Source organism: Pelophylax lessonae, assembly GCF_965119305.1.
Source record: "Pelophylax lessonae genome assembly, chromosome: 2".
NCBI classification, from domain to species: Eukaryota; Metazoa; Chordata; class Amphibia; order Anura; family Ranidae; genus Pelophylax; species Pelophylax lessonae.
In genome coordinates, this window is record NC_138769.1 from 604,614,102 (window position 1) to 604,635,914 (window position 21,813).

Genomic DNA, 21,813 nt, shown 5'->3' on the forward strand with positions numbered 1-21,813 from the left:
AAAATGTTAATCATTTTACAGAAAACAAAATGCATTAAAACAAACAAAAAAAAAAATAGTACAATAATTATTACATGCATTTTCACATAATCCTGATTTTATCACACAATTCCAGAATAATTACAGAGCTAAAACTGACAACTAGAGATGAATGGGTTACACAAAAGTTTACGTGCTAAGCTAAATGCTCTTGCTTTGACTATGCATTGTTATAGTAAAGGAAATTACTTTAACAAACATTAATGTTAAAACTATTGAAAAAATGGGCGCTGGTAGTATAGTGTGAAGATTATTTATTATCTTTTTATCAGGTATCATAAATTATTTATACACTGGTCATAAATCTATTGATACAGTCACTATTTATATCACTTACCTTGAATATATATTTATTTTTTCATCACAAAACACACCTACAAGCCCACTATACTACCAGCGCCCATTTTTTCAATAGTTTTAACATTTGTTTTTCTGGTATTTTACCATTAAATAAAAAAGGGCAGCAGGTATTCTACATTTTTATATAGGGCCAAACACTAAAACTAGGCGCCTTCACCCCGATAAGTAACTTTAACAAACATAACAAGGGAAGAAAAAAAAATGAAAAACCAACTGTAAGCCATTCTATTACATTAAGCCTGAAAAATACATGTCTGACTATTATATGAGGTTGCAGGTCATCAGCCAGTGCATCTGCCCATTCTGCATTTAGCATTTTAGCAGACATAGAGATATTAAAGCTAATTGGGTAAGGCCAGGGGCCTGTAGCCATGGGTCCCATATTTTATTAAACTTGAGAGGAGTACCCTGACACTTTATAATACGTTTCTCTTTAAGTAGGGTAGAGTTAACTTGTGTTCGCCAATCTTCAAATGTGGGCGGCAAAGAGGCAAGCTATTTTAGAAGAACACATTTACGGGCTAGAAACAATAGCCTAGAGTTAGCAGTACGAACATGGAGCATGTAAAGTTCTTCATCCTAAAAACCCTAATATGCACTTGAAATGTCTGAATAATGACCATAGTTTGTTTCCCAATAACTTGCTAGCTTGGGGCACCTCCAAAACATGTGTAAATGATCAGCTGAGGGTTACCACATCTAGAGCAGTCTGGGCTTTCTCTACAAGACCATTGTAGCTTATTTGGAGTGTGGTGAGCATGGTGGGTAATAAACAGTTGCCATAAACGTTGGGTTGGAGATAAAGACACGATGGGTACTTGTTCTAACACCGATTGCCAAATTTCCCCATCTAAACAACAAGAAGGTTGGGACTTTACATGAGAGACATGACAAGGCTTGCAGGAAGTAAATTGACACATTTATTAATACACACAGATGAAAAAACATATCATAAAATGTTAGATAACAAGATAATAAGAGAACTGGTGAGTAATCCCCAAATCCAGTGTTCATAAAAAACCAACATGGCAAGTTTCCAAAAGTAACAGAGTAATCTGATATAGTCAGTAATACAGTAGTTCATATAATCACAACATCAAGGGACTCAACGCGTTTCGTGAACCGAATAAGCCACTTCATCAGGAGTAGATGTTAGATCCATATCTATGAAAGATATAGTGCATTGTGAAAGTATTCGGCCCCCTTGAACTTTTCAACCTTTTGCCACATTTCAGGCTTCAAACATAAAGATATAAAACTGTAATTTTTTGTGAAGAATCAACAAGTGGGACACAATCATGAAGTGGAATAAAATTTATTGGATATTTCAAACTTTTTTAACAAATAAAAAACTGAAAAATTGGGCGTGCAAAATTATTCAGCCCCCTTAAGTTAATACTTTGCTGCGATTACAGCTGTAAGTCGCTTGGGGTATGTCTCTATCAGTTTTGCACATCAAGAGACTGAAATTTTTGCCCATTCCTCCTTGCAAAACAGCTCGAGCTCAGTGAGGTTGGATGGAGAGCGTTTGAGAACAGCAGTTTTCAGTTCTTTCCACAGATTCTCGATTGAATTCAGGTCTGGACTTTAACTTGGCCATTCTAACACCTGGATATGTTTATTTGTGAACCATTCCATTGTAGATTTTGCTTTATGTTTTGGATCATTGTCTTGTTGGAAGACAAATCTCCGTCCCAGTCTCAGGTCTTTTGCAGACTCCATCAGGTTTTCTTCCAGAATGGTCCTGTATTTGGCTCCATCCATCTTCCCATCAATTTTAACCATCTTCCCTGTCCCTGCTGAAGAAAAGCAGGCCCAAACCATGATGCTGCCACCACCATGTTTGACAGTGGGGATGGTGTATTCAGGGTAATGAGCTGTGTTGCTTTTACGCCAAACATAACGTTTTGCATTGTTGCCAAAAAGTTCAATTTTGGTTTCATCTGACCAGAGCACCTTCTTCCACATATTTGGTGTGTCTCCCAGGTGGCTTGTGGCAAACTTTAAACAACACTTTTTATGGATATCTTTAAGAAATGGCTTTCTTCTTGCCACTCTTCCATAAAGGCCAGATTTGTGCAGTATACGACTGATTGTTGTCCTATGGACAGAGTCTCCCACCTCAGCTGTAGATCTCTGTAGTTCATCCAGAGTGATCATGGGCCTCTTGGCTGCATCTCTGATCGTCTTCTCCTTGTATGAGCTGAAAGTTTAGAGGGACGGCCAGGTCTTCGTAGATTTGCAGTGGTCTGATACTCCTTCCATTTCAATATTATCGCTTGCACAGTGCTCCTTGGGATGTTTAAAGCTTGGGAAATCTTTTTGTATCCAAATCCAGCTTTAAACTTCTCCACAACAGTATCTCAGGCCTGCCTGGTGTGTTCCTTGTTCTTCATGATGCTCTCTGCACTTTAAACGGACCTCTGAGACTATCACAGTGCAGGTGCATTTATACGGAGACTTGATTACACACAGGTGGATTCTATTTATCATCATTAGTCATTTAGGTCAACATTGGATCATTCAGAGATCCTCACTGAACTTCTGGAGAGAGTTTGCTGCACTGAAAGTAAAGGGGCTGAATAATTTTGCACGCCCAATTTGTCAGTTTTTTATTTGTTAAAAAAGTTTGAAATATCCAATAAATTTCATTCCACTTCATGATTGTGTCCCACTTGTTGATTTTTCAAAAAAAAAAAAAATTACAGTTTTATATCTTTATGTTTGAAGCCTAAAATGTGGCAAAAGGTTGAAAAGTTCAAGGGGGCCGAATACTTTCGTGATGCACTGTGTAGATATATATATATATATATATATATATATATATATATATATATGTAAAGAAATAGCAACAATGATGATAAATGAAGACTGGGAAGGGGAGGAAAGAGGTAACAGAGTCCCCAAACTTCCAAAACGTACATTACAATACAGATGGTTACTAGTCTTGTAGGTGAAGCGTTGCCCCGGGTGTCTCCCACTGGAACTGAGGGCGCACAGGGCAGGTGGACAAGGCCGAATACTCCACACCCATGGAGAGTGTGGGCTGAGATAAATGCGGTGGAGAAGGTTTCCCCATCTATGGCCATGATATCAGTAGACCACCCTTTCCTTCCAGGAAGCTGCAAGTTACTTTTGGAGCGAGTCAGAAGCGATCTGTAGAGTAAGGAAATAATGCCTTTCTTATCAGTATTATTAGCTATATGATCTATAAGTGGCGACTCAATCTGTCTAATCAACTTATTCCTGGCCTGAACTGAAAGGGCAATTGTTAGCTGAAGATATTGAAAAAATTGGGTAGATAGGGTATTGAATTTGTTTTGTAAATCTTTAAAGGATTTTAAGTTGCCATTCAGAAATAGTTGATAGAGAAAAAGTATTCCATGAGAATGTCACTTGCCATTTCAGTAGCATGACTGAGCTACTTACTGTACTTAGAAGTGCTGTGACAATATCAGAAGAGGAGTCTTCCAACCTGTGTAAGCCTAGGTGTGTTTTCTGTGCCAGAAATGCCCCTGCCAAAAACTGCTGATAATAGCCTATGTGGGCATGGACACAGAATAATATGCTGGGGAATTTATTAGCTGCACAAAAAAAATGTCTGAAGCCAAAAAACAGCAGCTGTAAAAACGTCCAGTATGCTTGAGGCCTTAAGCTGAACTCCAAACTTACCCTCAGTCTGACACAATTGTACAGAAATGGCTCACTAAACCTGCTTACTCTGATTTTACTGCACACTGTAAGCTTCTGACAGTGTGCATTAGAAGCTGTAGATAGTCTGACAGAGCCTGTCTCATTTACGTCGTGGGAGATGTACAGCATCATCTATTCTTTCCTTAGCAGCCCCGTCCCTTTTAATCATTGATTTCACTTTTTCAAGCCTGAAGGCTCAGTCTCGTGTGCATTACCTAGGGCTGTCTTCATGCAAATGCAACCTGTCTAGAAATGCTCACTACTCCAGACATCCACCAATAAAGGCATTTTGATATTTGCATTACTGCTTTTAAGATTTAGCCAGTGGTGGCCCGTCCATTAGGGGCGCATGGGCGCTGCCCCCCCCCCCCCATTTATGCACCCGTCCCCTAATCTACATGCAGAGCACCAGATGCGTGGATTCCAATGAGGGTTTTTTTTTTAAAGCAGAGGCTCCAATAAGCTTCAAAAAAGGTTAGGTTCGGGGGCACAGAGCACTGCACCCTGAGCCCACTATGTTGTGTGACAATAGCGAATGAACATTCGCTATTGTCACACTGATTCTCCTCCCGGCCAATCAGTAAGCGGGTCCTAAGACCCGTTTCCCGATTGGCCAATAGGAGAAGCCATCCTATTGGCGAAGTAGGAGGATGGAGGAGACGGCTGCCATGATGCCAAAGAAGCGCAGGGGAAGTCCGACCGATGGAGGGGGGACATGGAGGAGACTCAGGGGGGAAGCCTCCCCCGCTTCCACATGTCAGTCCAGGGGCAGCACGGGGCAAGTGAGCTGGCAACCGGGGAGGGTTTGTGGGTATGGTGTGCGGTGTGGGCTGGAGCGATGAGGGGGGGTGGGGGGAGTCCGTGGTCAGCTGTCGTCTGGTCCTTCTGCCACCCCCCCCCAACCGATGGGCACCACCCGCCACTGGATTTAGCCCAATGCCCTTGAGAGGAGTACTGAGGCAGGGTGCTGTGATGTTTTCAGAAAGCTATGTACAGCAGCCAGCTGGCCCCTCCCAACAGCCATGTTTTTGCTGCATTGCATAGAGGATTACAGAGACCTAGTGAACATTGAGTTTAAAATACTGTATGCTAGGAAAATGGGGATGTTTCATTTTTAAAAATGTCATTAGCATGTTCATAAAGGGAGAAAGGAGGAACAAGGGAGGGCAAAATATAGGAAGATTAAAGTTGATCTTATGGGATCTATGAGTTGATATGTGGTGCCTGGTGTTTGTTCCACCAATAATGTCATTTTACTAAGGGCTCTTTCACACAGGCATTGAAAATAGGCAGTTGGGTCGCGTTTTTAACGCTTCCTGAAAGCCTACTAATGCCACATAACATTGTTACAATGGGGAGTAGATGGAGGTGTTCACACTGCAGCATTAGTGTTGCTTCGAGTAATCGCGAGGCAAATATAATGCTGCCTGCAGACTTTAGTAAGCATTGAAGCTTTGCAGCTGCCTCCATTCACTTCTATTGAAACACACCACAACCGCACCTTATACGCACTGTAAAGGTGCCTATGCTATTTACAGTGAGTTTACAGTGCCGTTACAAAGTGTCAAAAGATTATTTCCCTTGTAAAAAAAAAACACACAGGGCATTTGAAAAGTGCTGCCTTATGCAACATAAACACCTGTACAACACACCCTAAATGCTCATTACCGATAATGGTGCGATAGAGCGCTTAAACTGCCTTAAGATTTAACGCAAGTGTGAAAGAGCCCTAAGAGAGACTCTGATCAATCAGATTTTTTTCAGTTGAAATACCAAATTTGTTCCTTGCGCAAAGATCACGGTTTGTTTGCTTTATGTTTGTATGAAACAACTAATTTCCTGTGTTGGTTAAGCACTATGTGTGTGGTTTTCTGCAGCAGCAAGTACATTTATGTCACCTTGGTGCAGAGAATGTACAGCAATGGCCAAAAGTTTTCAGAATGACACAAATATTCATTTTCACAAAGTCTGCTGCTTCAGTGTTTTTACGTCTTTTTGTCAGATGTTACTATGATGCAGCACCCTCCTAGTCAGGTGCTAGGTAAGAGAGTGTAGTTTTTGGCTCTCTCTGCTTACCAGAAGAGCAGCAGGTAAAACATATGTGCACTCTGCTTATCAGGGAGCAGGATTGATAGTTAAGGCCCGTACACACGTAGCGATTGTCGGCCGTAAATATTCGGCCACCGTCAGATCGGCCGATTGTCGGCTTGTTAGTATGATGCTTCCGACAACCGACTGCGACTTTTCGGCCGAACAGAATCTGGTGTGCAGCCTTTAAAATTTTTGTTGGCCAACACCAGAATGGCCGATTGTTCCTCAGTCAGTACAGAATTCGGCCGACAAACAGCAGATGAGCAAGACTGGGCATGCTCAGAGAAGAAAAAACACACGGAAAGTTAACCATCACATGACATCACTTCTGCAGTCGGCTGTTGTTGGCCGACAAAATTCGTGTGCAGTCTTTAGCACTTTTCAACCGACAGGACAGCACCGGACAAAAGACGGCCGATCGTTCGGCCGACAATCAGTGCGTGTGTACGGGGCTTTAGGTGTGCCCAGTGTGTGATTCATCTGGTCTCAGGGAGTGTCCCCAGCTGATCCAATGGGGAGGCACGTTGGAGGAAACCTGACCAGTGACACACAGGCTTTTAGTACTGTCCCAGGGGTTGGCACAAATAATGGTACATTATGGGACAGGGTATAAAAAGCCACAGGCACATGAGGTAGAGGTCTTTGGGCCAGAAGTTATCATGTTTGCCTTATGGCAAGGTGCTCCATCATACTGGTAAAGGCATTGTTTGTCACCAAACTGTTCTTGGGTTTGGGAGAAGTTGCTCTAGGTGGAGGATGTTTTTGTACCATTCTTTATTCATGGCTGTGTTCTTAGGCAAAATTGTGAGTGAGCCCTCTCCCTTTGCTGAGAAGCAACCCCCCACATAAATGGTCTCAGGATGCTTTACTGTTGGCATGACATAGGACTGATGGTAGCACTTAGCTTTTCTTCTCCAGACAAGGTTTTTTTTTGGATGCCCCAAACAATCGGAAACGGGATTCATCAGACTTTACCCCAGTCCTCAGCAGTCCAGTCCCTGTACCTTTTGCAGAATCCGTCTGTCCCTCATGTTTTTCCTGGAGAGAAGTGGCTTCATTGCTGCCCTTTGTGACACCGCCATCCTCCAAAAGTCTTCGCCTCACTGTGCACGGAGATGTACTCACGCCTGCCTGCTGCCATTCCTGAGCAAGCTCTGCACTGGTGGTGCCCTGATCCTGCAGCTGAAACAACTGTAGGAGACAATCCTGGCGCTTGCTGGACTTCCTTGTGTGCCCTGAAGCCTTCTTCACAAATGCAGTGTTTTTTTATGGGATTAAGTTAGATTTCATGGCAAAGAGGAACTTTGCAATTAATTGCAATTCATCTGATCACTCCTCATACCATTCTGGAGTGAAAAAGTTGCTCTCAACGGCGACCCTGATAGTGGTGCCACATCCCATATAAGTATAGCAAAGAGGTTGGTTCCCCTAATGGTGGGACTTTACAGGCACTCCAAATGAATTTAACAAATAATATTATACAAAAGTAATTTTATTGAAAAAATATTAGATTAAAAAAAGAAGCAAACAGTAATAACATTACATATGATGCAGATGACATAGGTACTGTAGTACAGAAAACCCAACGCGTTTTGAAGTAAAAAACTTCTTCTTCAGGGCTATATTCTGACTTTACTGTTGTCTACTATAGAAAAATACTGTAAAGTCAGAATTACCCCTGAAGAAGTTTTTTACTTCGAAACGCGTTGGGTTTTCTGTACTACAGTACCTATGTCATCTGCATCATATGTAATGTTATTACTGTTTGCTTCTTTTTTAAGCTAATATTTTTTCAATAAAATTACTTTTGTATAACATTATTTTTTTAAATTTATTTGGAGTGCCTGTAAAGTCCCACCATTAGGGGAACCAACCTCTTTGCTATACCATTCTGGAGTATATGCAAATTGCCATCATTAAAATTGAGGAAGCAGACTTGTTACCACAACAATGGATATCACTGCCAGCCCCTCTATAATATAATATCTAGGCATACCACACTGTGTTTTTTTTTTTAATGAAGCTTGTAAATACCTTTTTACAGCTATCTTTATGCTGGTCACATGACTCCCAGCTGATCTACTACGCCGATCCCAGGCTACAGTGGGAGGGGCCGAGATCTCCCTCTGACGTCAGCCAAGAGGTCCCGTGGGACAAGAGCCCCCCCTGCTGTAGCTCTGGATTGGAGTAGGAGACGAGCAGGAGTCACGTGACTGGCCTGAAGATAGCTGTAAAAAGATATTTACAAGTTTCCTTTTATTAAAACAAGTATACAGTGTGGTATGCCTAGATATAATAGAGGGGCTGGCAGTGACAATTGGTAATATTTTATTCTATACTAATAGCAGCAGGAGGGGGGGGCGGAGAAAGAGACACAGGCACGAAGCTGACAGGCAGAGAGGGAGGGCATGAGGGGGACAGAGGAGAGCTGCGGATGACGGAGGCAAGCAGACGGACAACAGTGAGGGTTTAGCAGCCATGATTACCATGGTCGAGACACAGAGGGGGACACAGGAACTAGCAGGATCAGCCAGCTTTTTCACAGCTAAGAGAGGGACAGATTAGACAGCACAAGCACTGTGCTGCTGAATCTGCTATAAGGAAAAAGGATCTCTCCCTCTTTTTTTAATATTTGTATCATTCCCAAAACTTTTGGCCATGGCTGTATGGCTAAAAGATAAGCTATGCAGGTATTGATTGTGCTGTGACCTCCTTATACCTTAGAGATCTTCTCATCATTGTGAGAAATGGGAATCCCAGTGGACTTTAAAATATATTTCATGGGGTATGTGTATATATATATATATATATATATATATATATATATATATACACACACATACACAAACCTATATCTTTTGCTTTTTATGTTTAACAAATAAGTTCATCTCATGTGGATTTCTTCTTTTAGAGACTGTGCAGAATGCAAGGCATTTAATTCAGGACCAATAATAGATAATTGCGCCATCTCCTGTTCTCATGTTGTTATCACCTTCGAAGAAGACTCAGCGCCTGGAAGGAAGGAAACGAAGGACTGGTGTTCAGAGAAAGACATCACATTCGCTGTGACCCATACCGATGAGGCCGGACGCGTACATATTCTTGTGAAGAAAAGAGAAGGTAATAATGAAAAGTGTATATTAAAAAAAATCATCTAATTTTAAGAGCCTGAGGCCAAAATAATACTTACTCAAATTGGCAAGGGCGAAGAAATGGGTGAAGTTTAGTTCTAACTGTCCAAACACAGTGCAGCCAGCACCAGCCAAAATCTGTGCAAACCATGCATCTCAGTTGGTGCTGTCCTTACACTGCCAATTGGCCAGCCTACTCCTGAAATGGGGGAGGGGGGGGGGTACCATCAAAGTACAGCAGAATGCTAGGACAGTATAGCATAGGTATCTTGGCATCAAGCTTTATGACTTCAATGCCAACAGGCAGTCAGGAGTTGAACTGCGATTTTAGTTTTACTCTTGCATACATAGTAGTGACAAGTTTATATATCAGTGGGGAGATGGATAAATCTCACTAAAGCAAACTATATCAAATTTCTGCCCTGTAGTTATGTTTTATTACCTAGTGCAAATATGTTCTTCTGAAGTAATGTAATATACAAGAAGTAATGTAGTTATTGGCTTATGTAATACATAATTAAGTATATTTAGTTTTTATTAAGAAGTATCAAAGACCCATATTTTAGCATTAAAATGAAAATAATTTTTGCCTTGTTACAGAGATTAAAGATCAGACAAAAAGTTTGATACTGGGACTGGTTTTGGGAATTGCATTCTTTGGCTTCCTCCTAATTGTTTTGTATCGAATCATCGTGGAGGTGTATGACCGACAGGAATACAACCGGTTCCTGAAAGCACGGAGTACTGAGCAATGGAATGAGGTTAGAAACTTTACAACTAACAGATGAATAAATCCTAGCACACCTTTAGAGAGAAGAGCAAAAATCAGGTGCTACAATACTAAACAGGGATACAGTCCTAAAATCCCCAAATGTAACACACAATAACTGAAAATGCACATTTATTGCATTCTAGTATAAAAGCAGAGTTTTAGAAACATGTAATTAATCCCTAAATCAGACCAACATGCAATAAATAAAGCCAGTATAATATACTATATTTATAATACTGTATATTTTGAAATTGATGGCAGCAACACATTTAAAAAAAGTTGGGAACAAGTCAGTAACATGATTGAGTATAAAAAGAGCATCTTAGAGAGTCAGAGTGCCTCAGAAGTAAAGGTGGGCACAGGTTCACCAACCTGTGAAAAGCAGCATCTAAACATTGTAGAACAATCTCAGAATAACGTTCCTCAATGTAAAATTGCAAAGACTTTAAATATATCATCATCTACACTACAAAATCTTCAAAAGATTACGAGAATCTAGAGAAATCTCTGAGCAAAAGGGACAAGGTCGAAACGCATTATTGGATGCCCATGATCTTCAGGCCCTCAGATGGCACTGCATTAAAAACAGGCAAGTTAAAGCTCTATCATGCAAAGAAGCCATATCTGAACATTATCCAAAAATGTCAGTGCCTTCTCTGGGCCAAAGCTCATCTAAAATGCTCTGCTGCAAAGCAGAAAACGGTTCTGTGATCAGATGAATCAAATTTTGACATTCTGTTTGACAGTCATGGGCACCATGTCCTCCAAACTAAAGAGGTGAGGGACCTTCCACCTTGTTATAAGCGCTCAGTTTAAAAGCCTGCATCTCTGATCCTAAAAGTGTGCATTAGTGCTTATGGAATGGGTAGCTTGGACATATGGAAAGACCTTCTTCAATCCTGAAAGATATGTCCAGGTTTTAAAGCAGCATATGTTCCCATCCAGACAATGTCTTTTTCAAAGAGGACATTTCATATTTCTACAGGACAATGCTAAACCACATACTACATCTATGACAACAGCAAAGCTTCATAGTATAAGAATCCGGTGCTTAACTGGCCTGCCTGCAGTCCAGACCTTTCACCAATTGAAAATATTTGGTGCATTTTGAAAAGACAAAACTGACAAAGACCCAGGACTGTTGAGCAATAAGAATCCTATATCAGGAAAGAATGGGACAACATTCCTCTCCCAAAACTCCAGCAACTGGTCTTCTCATTTCCTTGATGTTTAACCACTTGCCCTCCAGAAGTTTTACACCCTTCATCACCATGCCAATATTTTTGCTATTCGGCACTGCGCTACTTTAACTGACAATTGCACGGTCATAAAACACTGTACTAATAAATACAAATGTTGCAGCGCTCAAAGAAAACATTAACCACTTTACCACCGGAGGATTTTGCTGTCTTACGTCTGGGCCACTTTTTGCGATTCGGCACTGTGCGACTTTAACTGACAATTGCGCGGTCATGCAACGCTGTACCCAAACAAAATTTACATCCTTTTTTCCCACAAACAGAGCTTTCTTTTGGTGGTATTTGGTCACCTGTGCGATTTTTACTCTTTGCGCTATAAACAAAAAAAGAGCCACAATTTTGAAAAAATAACAATATTTTTCACATTTTTTTATATAAAATTCCCCCCCAAAAAAATGTAAAAATCAAAATTTTTTATCATTTTAGGCCAATTTGTTTTCTGCTACATATTTTTGGTAAAAAAAATTGCAATAAGCGTATTTTGATTGGTTTGCGCAAAGGTTATTGCGTTTACTAACTAAGGGAAATATTTCTGCCGTTTTTGGTGTTTTTTTTTCCAACGAGTAATGGCGGCGATCTGCGATTTTTTTTTGCGGGACTGCAACATTGCGGCAGACAGATCGGACCCTTGACTGACATTTTTGGGGGTACCAGTGACATTACTACAGTAATCAGTGCTATAAATATGCACTATTACTGTAAAAATGACACTGGCAGGGAAGGGGTTAATTTTTATTAGTGATCAAGGGGTTAATGTATGCCTGGTGCTTACTAACGTGTGTGGGGGGAGGGGACTGAGTGACACAGGGACAGATCGCAGGTTCAGCTATGCTGAACCCTGAAATCTGACCCTGCTTGTCACTTAGGAGATCTGCCCGCTTTGTTTACACAAGCGGGCGGATCTCCACACTCGATTCCCCGACGATCGGGCAAGGGCGGCGGTGATCACCGCTGCTCCTCCCCTGGCCTGACTCCCGCTGTGACTGAATACAGCGGGAGCGAGCCTCCGGCGGCATGCACGCGCCGCCGAGAGAGGGGAATGTCTGGCGATGTAGGTCTACGTCGCCAGACGTTATCGAGCCCCTTTGCCGCAGTAGAGCTCTAGTGAGCAGCGGTAAAGTGGTTAAAGTGCAAAAACATTAAGGTGCACAATTTCTATGTAGTATCCCCGTGTTGGGATATAAGGTGCAATAAAACAGCTAAGCCGTTATAATCACACGTGCAGATGTATCCTCCACTGTATAGGTAAATTTCAATCTCACCAGAGCCAAATGTTGTCTAAGTTATAGGACAGCAGTAAGGTATGTATCCATAAAGTTCTTGATCATGGAAAGCCTTGGAAGTTTGATGATAACAATAACAAAATTCTCTGCCGTTTCGCTGTCAAATGCGTCATCAGGAGCTTTTTCCAACCATCACTCCGAATTTTAAGTGGTGGCTTTTGATGCGAGTCCTTTTTTTATTATTGTATTTTATCCATTTACACTGTAGCGATCTGCCAGTGTTAGATATACGTTTCATTAAATATTTTTATCTTTGTACTACACCATGAGCCTTTTCTTTTTATTCAAACTCCTTTATGTGGCATGTTGAGCTATCTGCTCTGTTGGAGGAGAATTTCGGTATTGTTATCATCAAACTTCCAAAGCTTTCCATGATCAGGAACTTTATGGATACATACCTTACTGCTGTCCTATAACTTAGACAGCATTTGGCTCTGGTGAGCTTGAAATTTACCTATACAGTGAAGGATACATCTGCACGTGTGATTATAACGGCTTATTACCGCAATGGGACACTTTAATAACACCTTTATGAACGTTTTCAGCTGTTTTATCGTACCTTATATCCCAACACGGGGATACTACGTAGAACTTGTGCACCTTAATGTTTTTGCACTTTAATGTTTTCTTTGAGCGCTGCAACATTTGTATTTATTATTAAATTGGTGTATGTATATTTTGCACTTTTTTTGCTAGCAGCTGTTTGTGGTCTATTTAAAGCGCTGATTCACTTTTCTTTTATGAAACACTGTACGCAAATGAAATTTATATCATTTTTTTTTCACACAAATTGAGCTTTCTTTTGGTGGTATTTGATCACCACTGGGATTTTTATTTTTATTATATAAATGAAAAAAGACCAACATTTTTAAAGAAAAAAAAATGTTTTTACTTTCTGCTATAAAACATATCCAACAAAAAATAACATTTAAAGAATCAAATTACTTCATCAATTTAGGCCAAAATGTATTCTGCTACATGTCTTTGGTGTAAAAAAAAAAAAAAAAAAAAAATCCCAATAATCGTATATTATTTGGTTTGCGTGAAAGTTATGGCATCTACAAACTATGGTATATACTAGATTTTATTTTTTAAGTAGTAATGGCGGTGATCAGTGACTTATAGTGGGCCGGGCAATCTGACAAATTTTACAACACAGAGCTCTCTTCCGTGAATGATGCAGCAGATCAGAGGGTCCCGGCGCTCAATCATTGGCCGGGACCTGCTGATCAACTTATGCTGTAAGAAATAACAGCACAGTCGTAGAGGTGGGTCCGCATGCACGGGCCTTACCCAGAAGCGCTGATCACATACTAGAAACGTGATCCAGAACGCAGTGGCTGCCCTGCAGCAGTAAATGTTTGCAGGGTGGCCTGCAAGTGGTTAAAGCGTGTAGTTAGAAGAGGGGATGCTAAACGTGGCCCTGTTCCAACTTTTCTGAGGTGTTGCTGCCATCAGTTTCAAAATGACCTTATTTTTTTCCTTAAATGGTACATTTTTTCAGTTTAAACATTTGATATGTTTTCTATTGTGAATAAAATGTTATTTTTTTTTTTTTTTATGTAGATTTTACACAGTGTCCCCAACTTTTTTAGAATTAGGGTTGTATTTGCTTTACTGGTAGACTACCTTTCTGGGTGTTAGGTCATTTTTTTTTTTTTATTAAACCTTTGAAATGATATCTAGTTGCAAAGTTTCCAAAAAGAAAAACACAGGACTAGCACACAATATATGAAAATGTGCTTTCAATACAATCCAGAAAGATGCAAAGTTTTACAGACATACCAAGGTGGGTCAATGGACCCAAACCTGACAGTTGACAGCAAAAGCACCTTGTAGCCAAAGCGCGCATCCGCAAAGGCTCAAACATCCACCTGCCAAAAACTACTTTGAGAATGCGAACAGAGGATTGGGTGGTGGCCTTGAAAACTGTGAGAAAAAACAGATGCTAGATACTGTAAAAATTCCAAAAACGCTGCCATCTCTGGGAGATAGGGCTCGTGTAAAAAAGGAGACTTTTTTCATGAGGGGAGAAGCCTTGGAAAAAAAAAGCTGACATAACCACCTAGCTGGGTTGAAGAGGAGGGGGGAATCTCCCTGTGAGGAAACAGAAGAGGGTCAGTTCCTAAGAGAAGGTGTAGCAGGAAGCAATAAATGACAGTCCTGACACCACACATAAGATGAATTGTATGAGACATGAGGAGGGACAATTACATTCCTACAGGGGGTGATAAGAAGAGCAACAGGGAAATAAGGAAGGGCCAACAAGATACTTTGTCCTCAAGAAGTGTAAGAAAAAAAGAGGAGGCTCACAAGAAGAATGTAGGGAGAACCAATGCAGAAATATGGTTGCAGTAGGCTGTTCTAACAAAAGGCTTTTTAAGGGGAGTAACCCCCTTTAACACAATGAGAGGGATCTGCATGGGCAAAACCACCTGAAGAAGGCCCTGGAAGGTCACAGCTGGCAACAAAGAAAAGCAACTTCTTGCAAAGAGTGCACAGGTAGTGTGAGAGCCAAGGTAAAAGGAAGAGGATATACAAGGCCGAACAAAACCCTGTGGGGAACCAAGGGCTATGTGTTTGGAGATTCCAAACTGAGGAGGTTTCAGGATGAGGAACAGGAACGAGTGAGAACTACTTCACATAACTTCAGAGTATGGGGGAAGTAATCTACATGCCCTGAGGAAAGAGGGGCATCCAACCTAGCGGCCGTGAATATCAGTGAATTGTAGACATCGGGAGTTCTCTGGGCAAAAGTACTTAAATCAGTTGTATAACTGAAGATATTTGGTGAGAGAGGCAGGGAAGTGCTGAGGCCCCTACAGTATGCATGTGGAAAGGGAAACAAATACATAAAGGCAAGCACTGAGAACAGGGTCAATGCAGCCTTTATCAGTACTAAGCTGGCGAATAGAGTTCAAGAGGCCGGTTTTTAGAAGGCAAGAGGAGAGTGGTTTCCCAGCCTGTAAAACAGGCATCAGGTTTTCTAGGCAGAGTCCACCAGAATAGCCTTAGAGATGGGATGGGTAACAGGGGTACTAATGGAGTACATGTTCCCCAACATGGGGCATGACATAGACAAAAATGTTGCGCTGAAGAGGAATGTGAAAAAGAATATGGTCAGGATTAGACCCAGGTACCCCAGACAGTACAAGCTCAGGGGATCAGGCTCGAGAGGTATGCAGTAGCAACGGAAAGGAAGAAGTGTAAGCAGCAGCCTTTGGGCATAAAGTTCAAACAATTAAGCTTAGGAGCCTTGTTGTAAGAGATACCTAATGCAGACATCTAGTAGGAGCAGGGATGACCAGATCGGTGAATCTGTACTTAGGAAACTGGAATCAGACTGTGTTTGAATAAAGTAAGAATTATTAATTCTAAAACAAAACCTATCCAACACCAGCAAACCGAATACACAGCAGAACTGAAGATATGTGTGAACCATAAACCAAGTGAGAAAGTACATAACAAGCAACCTAACTATAATACAATATATACAAAATGGGAAACAGATAAACAGAGTAAGACAGGAGCTACAAGGAGATGGATAGGGAAGGAGGCCAGAACTTGGATCAGGTCCAAGAGGAAAAGATAAAAAGTAGCAGGGCAAAGGATGCAGGTACTGGAACAGAATCACAGCAGAAGTCTTGATTAAGGTCAGGAGCAGCACATCAATAACCAGTTAGAAGGCACATAAGCTAAACACTGAGCCAGTGAAGGAAGTTAGGGAAAGAGTTAAATATTTTCCTAGCAGTCAGTATCAGGTGAGACTGGGAGACACCGGAGCTACACTCTTCTGCCCTGAGAACCACAGTTCCCCAACAGATGATCCAGGGTCAAGAGTTCCCCCCTCCTTAAGGAGGGGCATCTGGATACTCCACCTAGCCTTAATCATACCCGTCCATATGTGAGACACTTGTGCTGGATAATTTGGAAAAGATTTCCCATCATCATTATACGAAGACATGTCAGATTTCTTTAGGCCAAAGTTTGTGAACCTGCAGGATAACCCACTGCCAGGGTCTGGCAACTGGCTGGGTGGCCTGTCAACTGGATCCTCAGAGATTAAAGAAACCTTGACACCTCAGGTCCCTCAAGGCAGCAGGTACCCCAATGCTACGATACCATGGATCAGCAGCGGGGGTATTTTGACAGCACCAGAACCACAACACCAGGCTGTCTCATTGTGACCAAATAGCTTGCCTAGTTGCCAGGATTTGTTCCCTTCTTGATAGTCAAATAAGGAATAAAAAATAAAATAGAAAAAAAAAAATCTTCTATAGAACGGGTCCATCACCCAAGGACATTAGCAAAAAGTGGATCCTCAGGGAGGGGTCAGGTAATATTAATACACAGGATTTTGTCAATGTCACCTGAAGGCAGCAGCATATAACCCATGGTCTAAGAATTAATTTCTATGTCCTGTACTGTACGATAAAGTTAAGCATGTTATGAATCAGAAACTCAACATACTATAGAAATGCATATGAAAATGCATACCTGTAATAGAAGCCTTTTTCTGATTTTTATAACTGAATGAAAGGTCCGTGTGCAAATGCCCAACAATCACAATGGTATGCACAAAAACATTTTAAACCTCATGTCATACAAGCCCATTATGTGCAAATGTCCTGCTTCATTTGTTGCAGTTATGATTTTACTCAACCGTTTTTTTTCTGATGACAGGCACAAAACCCACTCTATCAAAGTGCTACTACCACTGTGATGAACCCAAATTTTTCCCAGGAATAATATGAAGTACATGCGAAGCCAGCTGAGCAATTCAGTAAGGGATACAGAAAGATTGTTCATGTGACCCAATGATGTAAATTTTTAAGAAACCAAAACATAGTTTTTATCAACTAAGTATTTACAAAGTGGTTCTGAATAAATATTTCCTGTTCTAAGTACCCAAAATACTTTAGGAGCAAAACCAAGTACCTGGTATGTATATGACTATTATTGAAGGACTTACAGTGGAAAATTAGTCAGAAAATTAGGCCCTGCTAGATCACTTCAGGCTGGCCCCTTTTGCAGGTATTGCCATGTAAAAAATTAAAGGTATACTACTGTTTAAAATACAGTAATACACTGTCTCACGCTGTTCTGCACATGACTGTTGCTCTCCCATTTTAGGCATTTTTAGGCACTGCTGAATTTGTAGAGGCCAATCCAGTTGACAGCCTTAAAGCGGAATTAAACCCTCCTATCCTTTACAGCCAAGGACACTGCTTCTGTTTAAACTGCAATTGCCGCGATTCTGCACGTGATCAGTTATGACACTAGCTGTTTGATGGCTTGACAGTTTGGTTAAGGACACAAGCAAATGTGACAGTTAACAATCTTGGTATTCCAGGAATGTAATTGTTTTTTGAAACCGTTGAATCAATGGGTTTAGTTCCAGTTTATGATTTACTGCTGTTTGGGGGCTCTGGGCTTCAACAAAATGGTAGCCTCCCGCAGGAAGCAAGTTGTTATGGGTAAAGTTCTGCTTTTAAGTATTTTCACGCAGGGATAATGGGCATTTTGTATCTGTATCTCTGCTACTTTAAGGTTCTTTTTTATGTGAAAGGAGCTCACCTTATGTAATTTATCCTAAGGCTTCCCTGCACACTGGTAGTTTAGCCCTGGTGTATGAGACGCTGGCATTTAGGTGTGGGCAAACAGGAGCAGGATGCCTGTAAAACTCTATGGCTGACAGCTACTGTGGCTGGATGGTGAACCAAGCATTGATAAACATACAGATAGTCTGCATTCCAGGCAGTCGTCCTAAAAGTGCAAGAGGCCTTGAACGCGTTGTCTATGTAGGTACATGGTGGTAGTCATATTTGCCTGTATAAGCCGCTTTGGGGAAATTTACAAAACCTGGAGCACACAGAATCTGGTGCAGCTGTGCATAGTAACCAATCAGCTTCTATGTTATATTGTCAAAGCTTAATTGAACAAGCTGTAGTTCAAAGCTGATTGGTTACTATGCAAAATTGCACAAGATTGTGTGTGCACAAGTTTTAGTAAGTCTCGCTCTTTGGGTTCACCTGTGATTTAAATAGTACGTACACTCAAGAGAAACTAATGTATACAAGGTTTAGAAAATGTTGTATATTTTACAAATAAAGTTTTATAAATTATAGTGCTGCCTACCCAGTCTGAAAATCAAGAAATCCCAGAAGTGCCTTGATGCTTTTCTGGCAGTCTATGCTAACCCACTAGCTAGGACATTACAATCTTTCCTTGCAGAGATGGAACTTCACATGCTTTGTCAATTTTATATTTTTAGTTCAAAGCAGCTTAAAGCAGAGGATACCGTCACTATTTTGCTACAGCAGTTGTACTGGGGGAAATTTACTAAAACTGGAGTGTGCAAAATCTGGTGCAGCTCTGCATTAAAACCACTTGGCTTCCTGGTTTTATTATCAAAGCCTAATTAAACTAGCTGAAGTTAAGACGCTGATTGGCTACCATATTGCCTAGCTGTACCAGATTGTGAGTGCTCCCTTTTTTTTTTTTAGTAAATCTCACCCAGTGTCTAGAGTTCTATAGACACCACATATTTACTGCACAGTTCTGTGCACTCCATAGTCTAAGAGGCCTCTCCTTAGCTTGGCAAGTGTGCGTGAGGTGATGAAGATTATGGCCATTACTCAGCTATGGCAACAGGAAACACATTTCCACTACCCAGAAAAGATATTTTAGGCCATTCAAAGCCAATGACTCCTGTGTTAAATTGTATTGTAACTGTACTGTCTGCCTTTCCTTTTGTGAAGCTGTTTATGTAAATTGGCGCTAAATAAATTCTGTATATTAATAACATAACAGTAGAGGACTACAAAGAATGTGAGACTTCAATTGGTACGAGGATTTGTCTGCAGATGTGGACTGGCCAGTCTTAGATTTACCTGACCAAGGCTTCTTAGAACTCTAAAGCCCCGTACACACGTACCGATCGTCGGCCAAAAAGCTTCGGCCGACGACCGATCTGCCGATTGTAGGCTTGTTAGTATGATGCCTCCGACAGCCGACAGCGCACATTCGGCCGAAAAGAATCTGTCATGCAAGCATTAAAATTTTTGTATGCCGACACCAGAGCGACCGATTGTTCGCCAGTCAGTACAGATTTCGGCCGACAGACCGCAGATTTGCAAGACTGGGCATGCTCAGAAAAGGAAAAACACAGGGAAAGTTAACCATTACATGACATCACTTCTGCAGTCGGCTGTAGTCGGCGGACAAAATTCTTGTGCAGTCTTTTGCACTTTTCAACAGACACCGACAGCCCTGGACAAAAGACGGCCGATCGGTACGTGTGTACGGGGCTTTAGACCTGAACGACTTCCCTTTTTCTTGCTACCCGAAGGTACAAAAAAGCCGCTTATGAGCAGTGAAGGAAGGCCCCGTCTATGACGTGGCTCCTTGCCCTTAGAGGACTGAGGAAGAAGAGTACTCCCCCCCATAAGTCCTTTGATCAACTTATCCAGAGAGGATCCAAACAACCTCTCCCCCATAAAGAGAATATCTGTCAAAGCCTTTTTGGAAGTCTAGCTTGCAGACCAGCTTTTCAACCACACCATGCATCTAATCGCAATCCCCCACAGCCGACACTCTGGCCACTAGGGGAACCGCATCCAGGGACGCATCACACATGAACACCAGGGCTTGAGCCATCTGGTCCAGTGGTTCCAGCACTGCTGGAGGGAGCTGCTCAGCTTTCAAGTTACCCTTTAATAACTTCACCCATTTAGTCACAGTCTGTGACACAATAACATTCACAAATATTGGTTTCAATATGGACCCTGCTAGCACGTGTAGATAGCGGGACAGACTCCACCCGTCTATCTACAGGGTTCGCGAAGGCCAGGGATTCTTCCACTGGAACCACAGTAGATTTATTCAGCCTGATCCACCTCTGGTGGCACGGTCCACCTAGTGGAAACTGCATCTGCAAAAGGATGACGGCGTTTAAAGCACTTAGGCACCACTAGCATGTGCTTGATGCACTGCCATTTTTCATTGACAACATAGTCAAAAAGCTTCAGACAAGGAAACACCTTGCCCAATTTTTGGAAATTGCGGGAACCAAAAGACATCTGCAAACCTGACGCTGTAGATTCATGAGCCAATTTTAAAGCTTCCTGTACTAAAACTATAAGTGCTGCCACCAATGCGCATTCCCGCACGGTGGTGGTGGACGAGGACAGGTCCTCTTTACCATCCGAATGTGAAGACACCGACCCATCAGGGTGGGGTGTGTCTGTGGCAGCCATATCTGCCTCAGAATCAGGGGAAACTGCTGAGGGAGGCGAAGACAGCAGGAGTTTGTGGCTAGCAACACTTTTACATACAAAATCTACCTTTGACACCAGTCTTTCCAAGACTGCTGTAATCGCAGACAAGATCTGCGATTCCAGAGGGTTCCACAGCCACTCCTAGGGGTCTGCAGGTGAAATAGTACCCTGGGACTAGGGCTGCATGATATTGGAAAAAAATATAAATTGCGATTTTTTTTGTCCAACGATATATATTGCGATATTGAGAGACCCATCCTACTGTAGGGTAGGGAAGTAGTGCAGCCCTTCTGATTGTACAAGAGACAGCCAGGGTTAATGTTACTGTAGGGATGGGATGAGTTTTGCAGCAGCCCTTCTTCTGATTGTATATATTATATACTGCACTGGGAGTCCGGGACAGCCAGGGTTAATGTTACTGTAGTGAAGGATGCTGGGAATGGATGGAAATCATGAAGTATTGAAGCAGGGCATGCAGGCAGCAGCACAGCCTTCTGATTTTAATTGCAGATAGAGGGCAGGCCAGGGTTAATAATGGTATTGTACTCACTCAGTGACAGTCAGTGTGGAATTGTGGATTATTCACATCAGTCTCACTCTTGGGACTCACAGTGGTGGTAGGACGACTAGGAGCCTGTAGAAGAACACAGCCAGTGACTCACTCGACTTCCGTGCAGCCCACACGTTCAGTCTGCCGCCCTGCAGCTAGTTTTCTTCACCGGCACAGCGAACCAATCACGCTGTGAGGCACGCATGATTGGTTCGCTGTGCAGCTGCTCACGGGACGCTGCTCACCGCTGAACGTGTGGGACGGATGTGTAGGAACTGTGAGTCCTCCTCCTCCCCCCGAGTCCCGACTTCTCCCTGCCTAAAATATTGTGTCTTCGGCGATATGAATATCGCCCA

At 41.9% G+C, this 21,813-nt stretch overlaps 1 protein-coding gene across 1 annotated transcript in view; it reads left to right on the forward strand.

Moving 5' to 3' along the window:
- ITGB7 (integrin subunit beta 7) overlaps positions 1–17,564 on the forward strand; it is a 164,247-nt gene extending 146,683 nt beyond the window's left edge. Inside the window, exons 14-16 of the mRNA XM_082248388.1 lie at positions 9,095–9,303; positions 9,915–10,075; positions 17,312–17,564. Of these exons, the coding sequence (XP_082104514.1) occupies positions 9,095–9,303; positions 9,915–10,075; positions 17,312–17,377 (436 nt within the window). The 3' untranslated portion in view covers positions 17,378–17,564. The remainder of the gene's footprint in view (positions 1–9,094; positions 9,304–9,914; positions 10,076–17,311) is intronic.
- Positions 17,565–21,813: the final 4,249 nt, after the last annotated feature.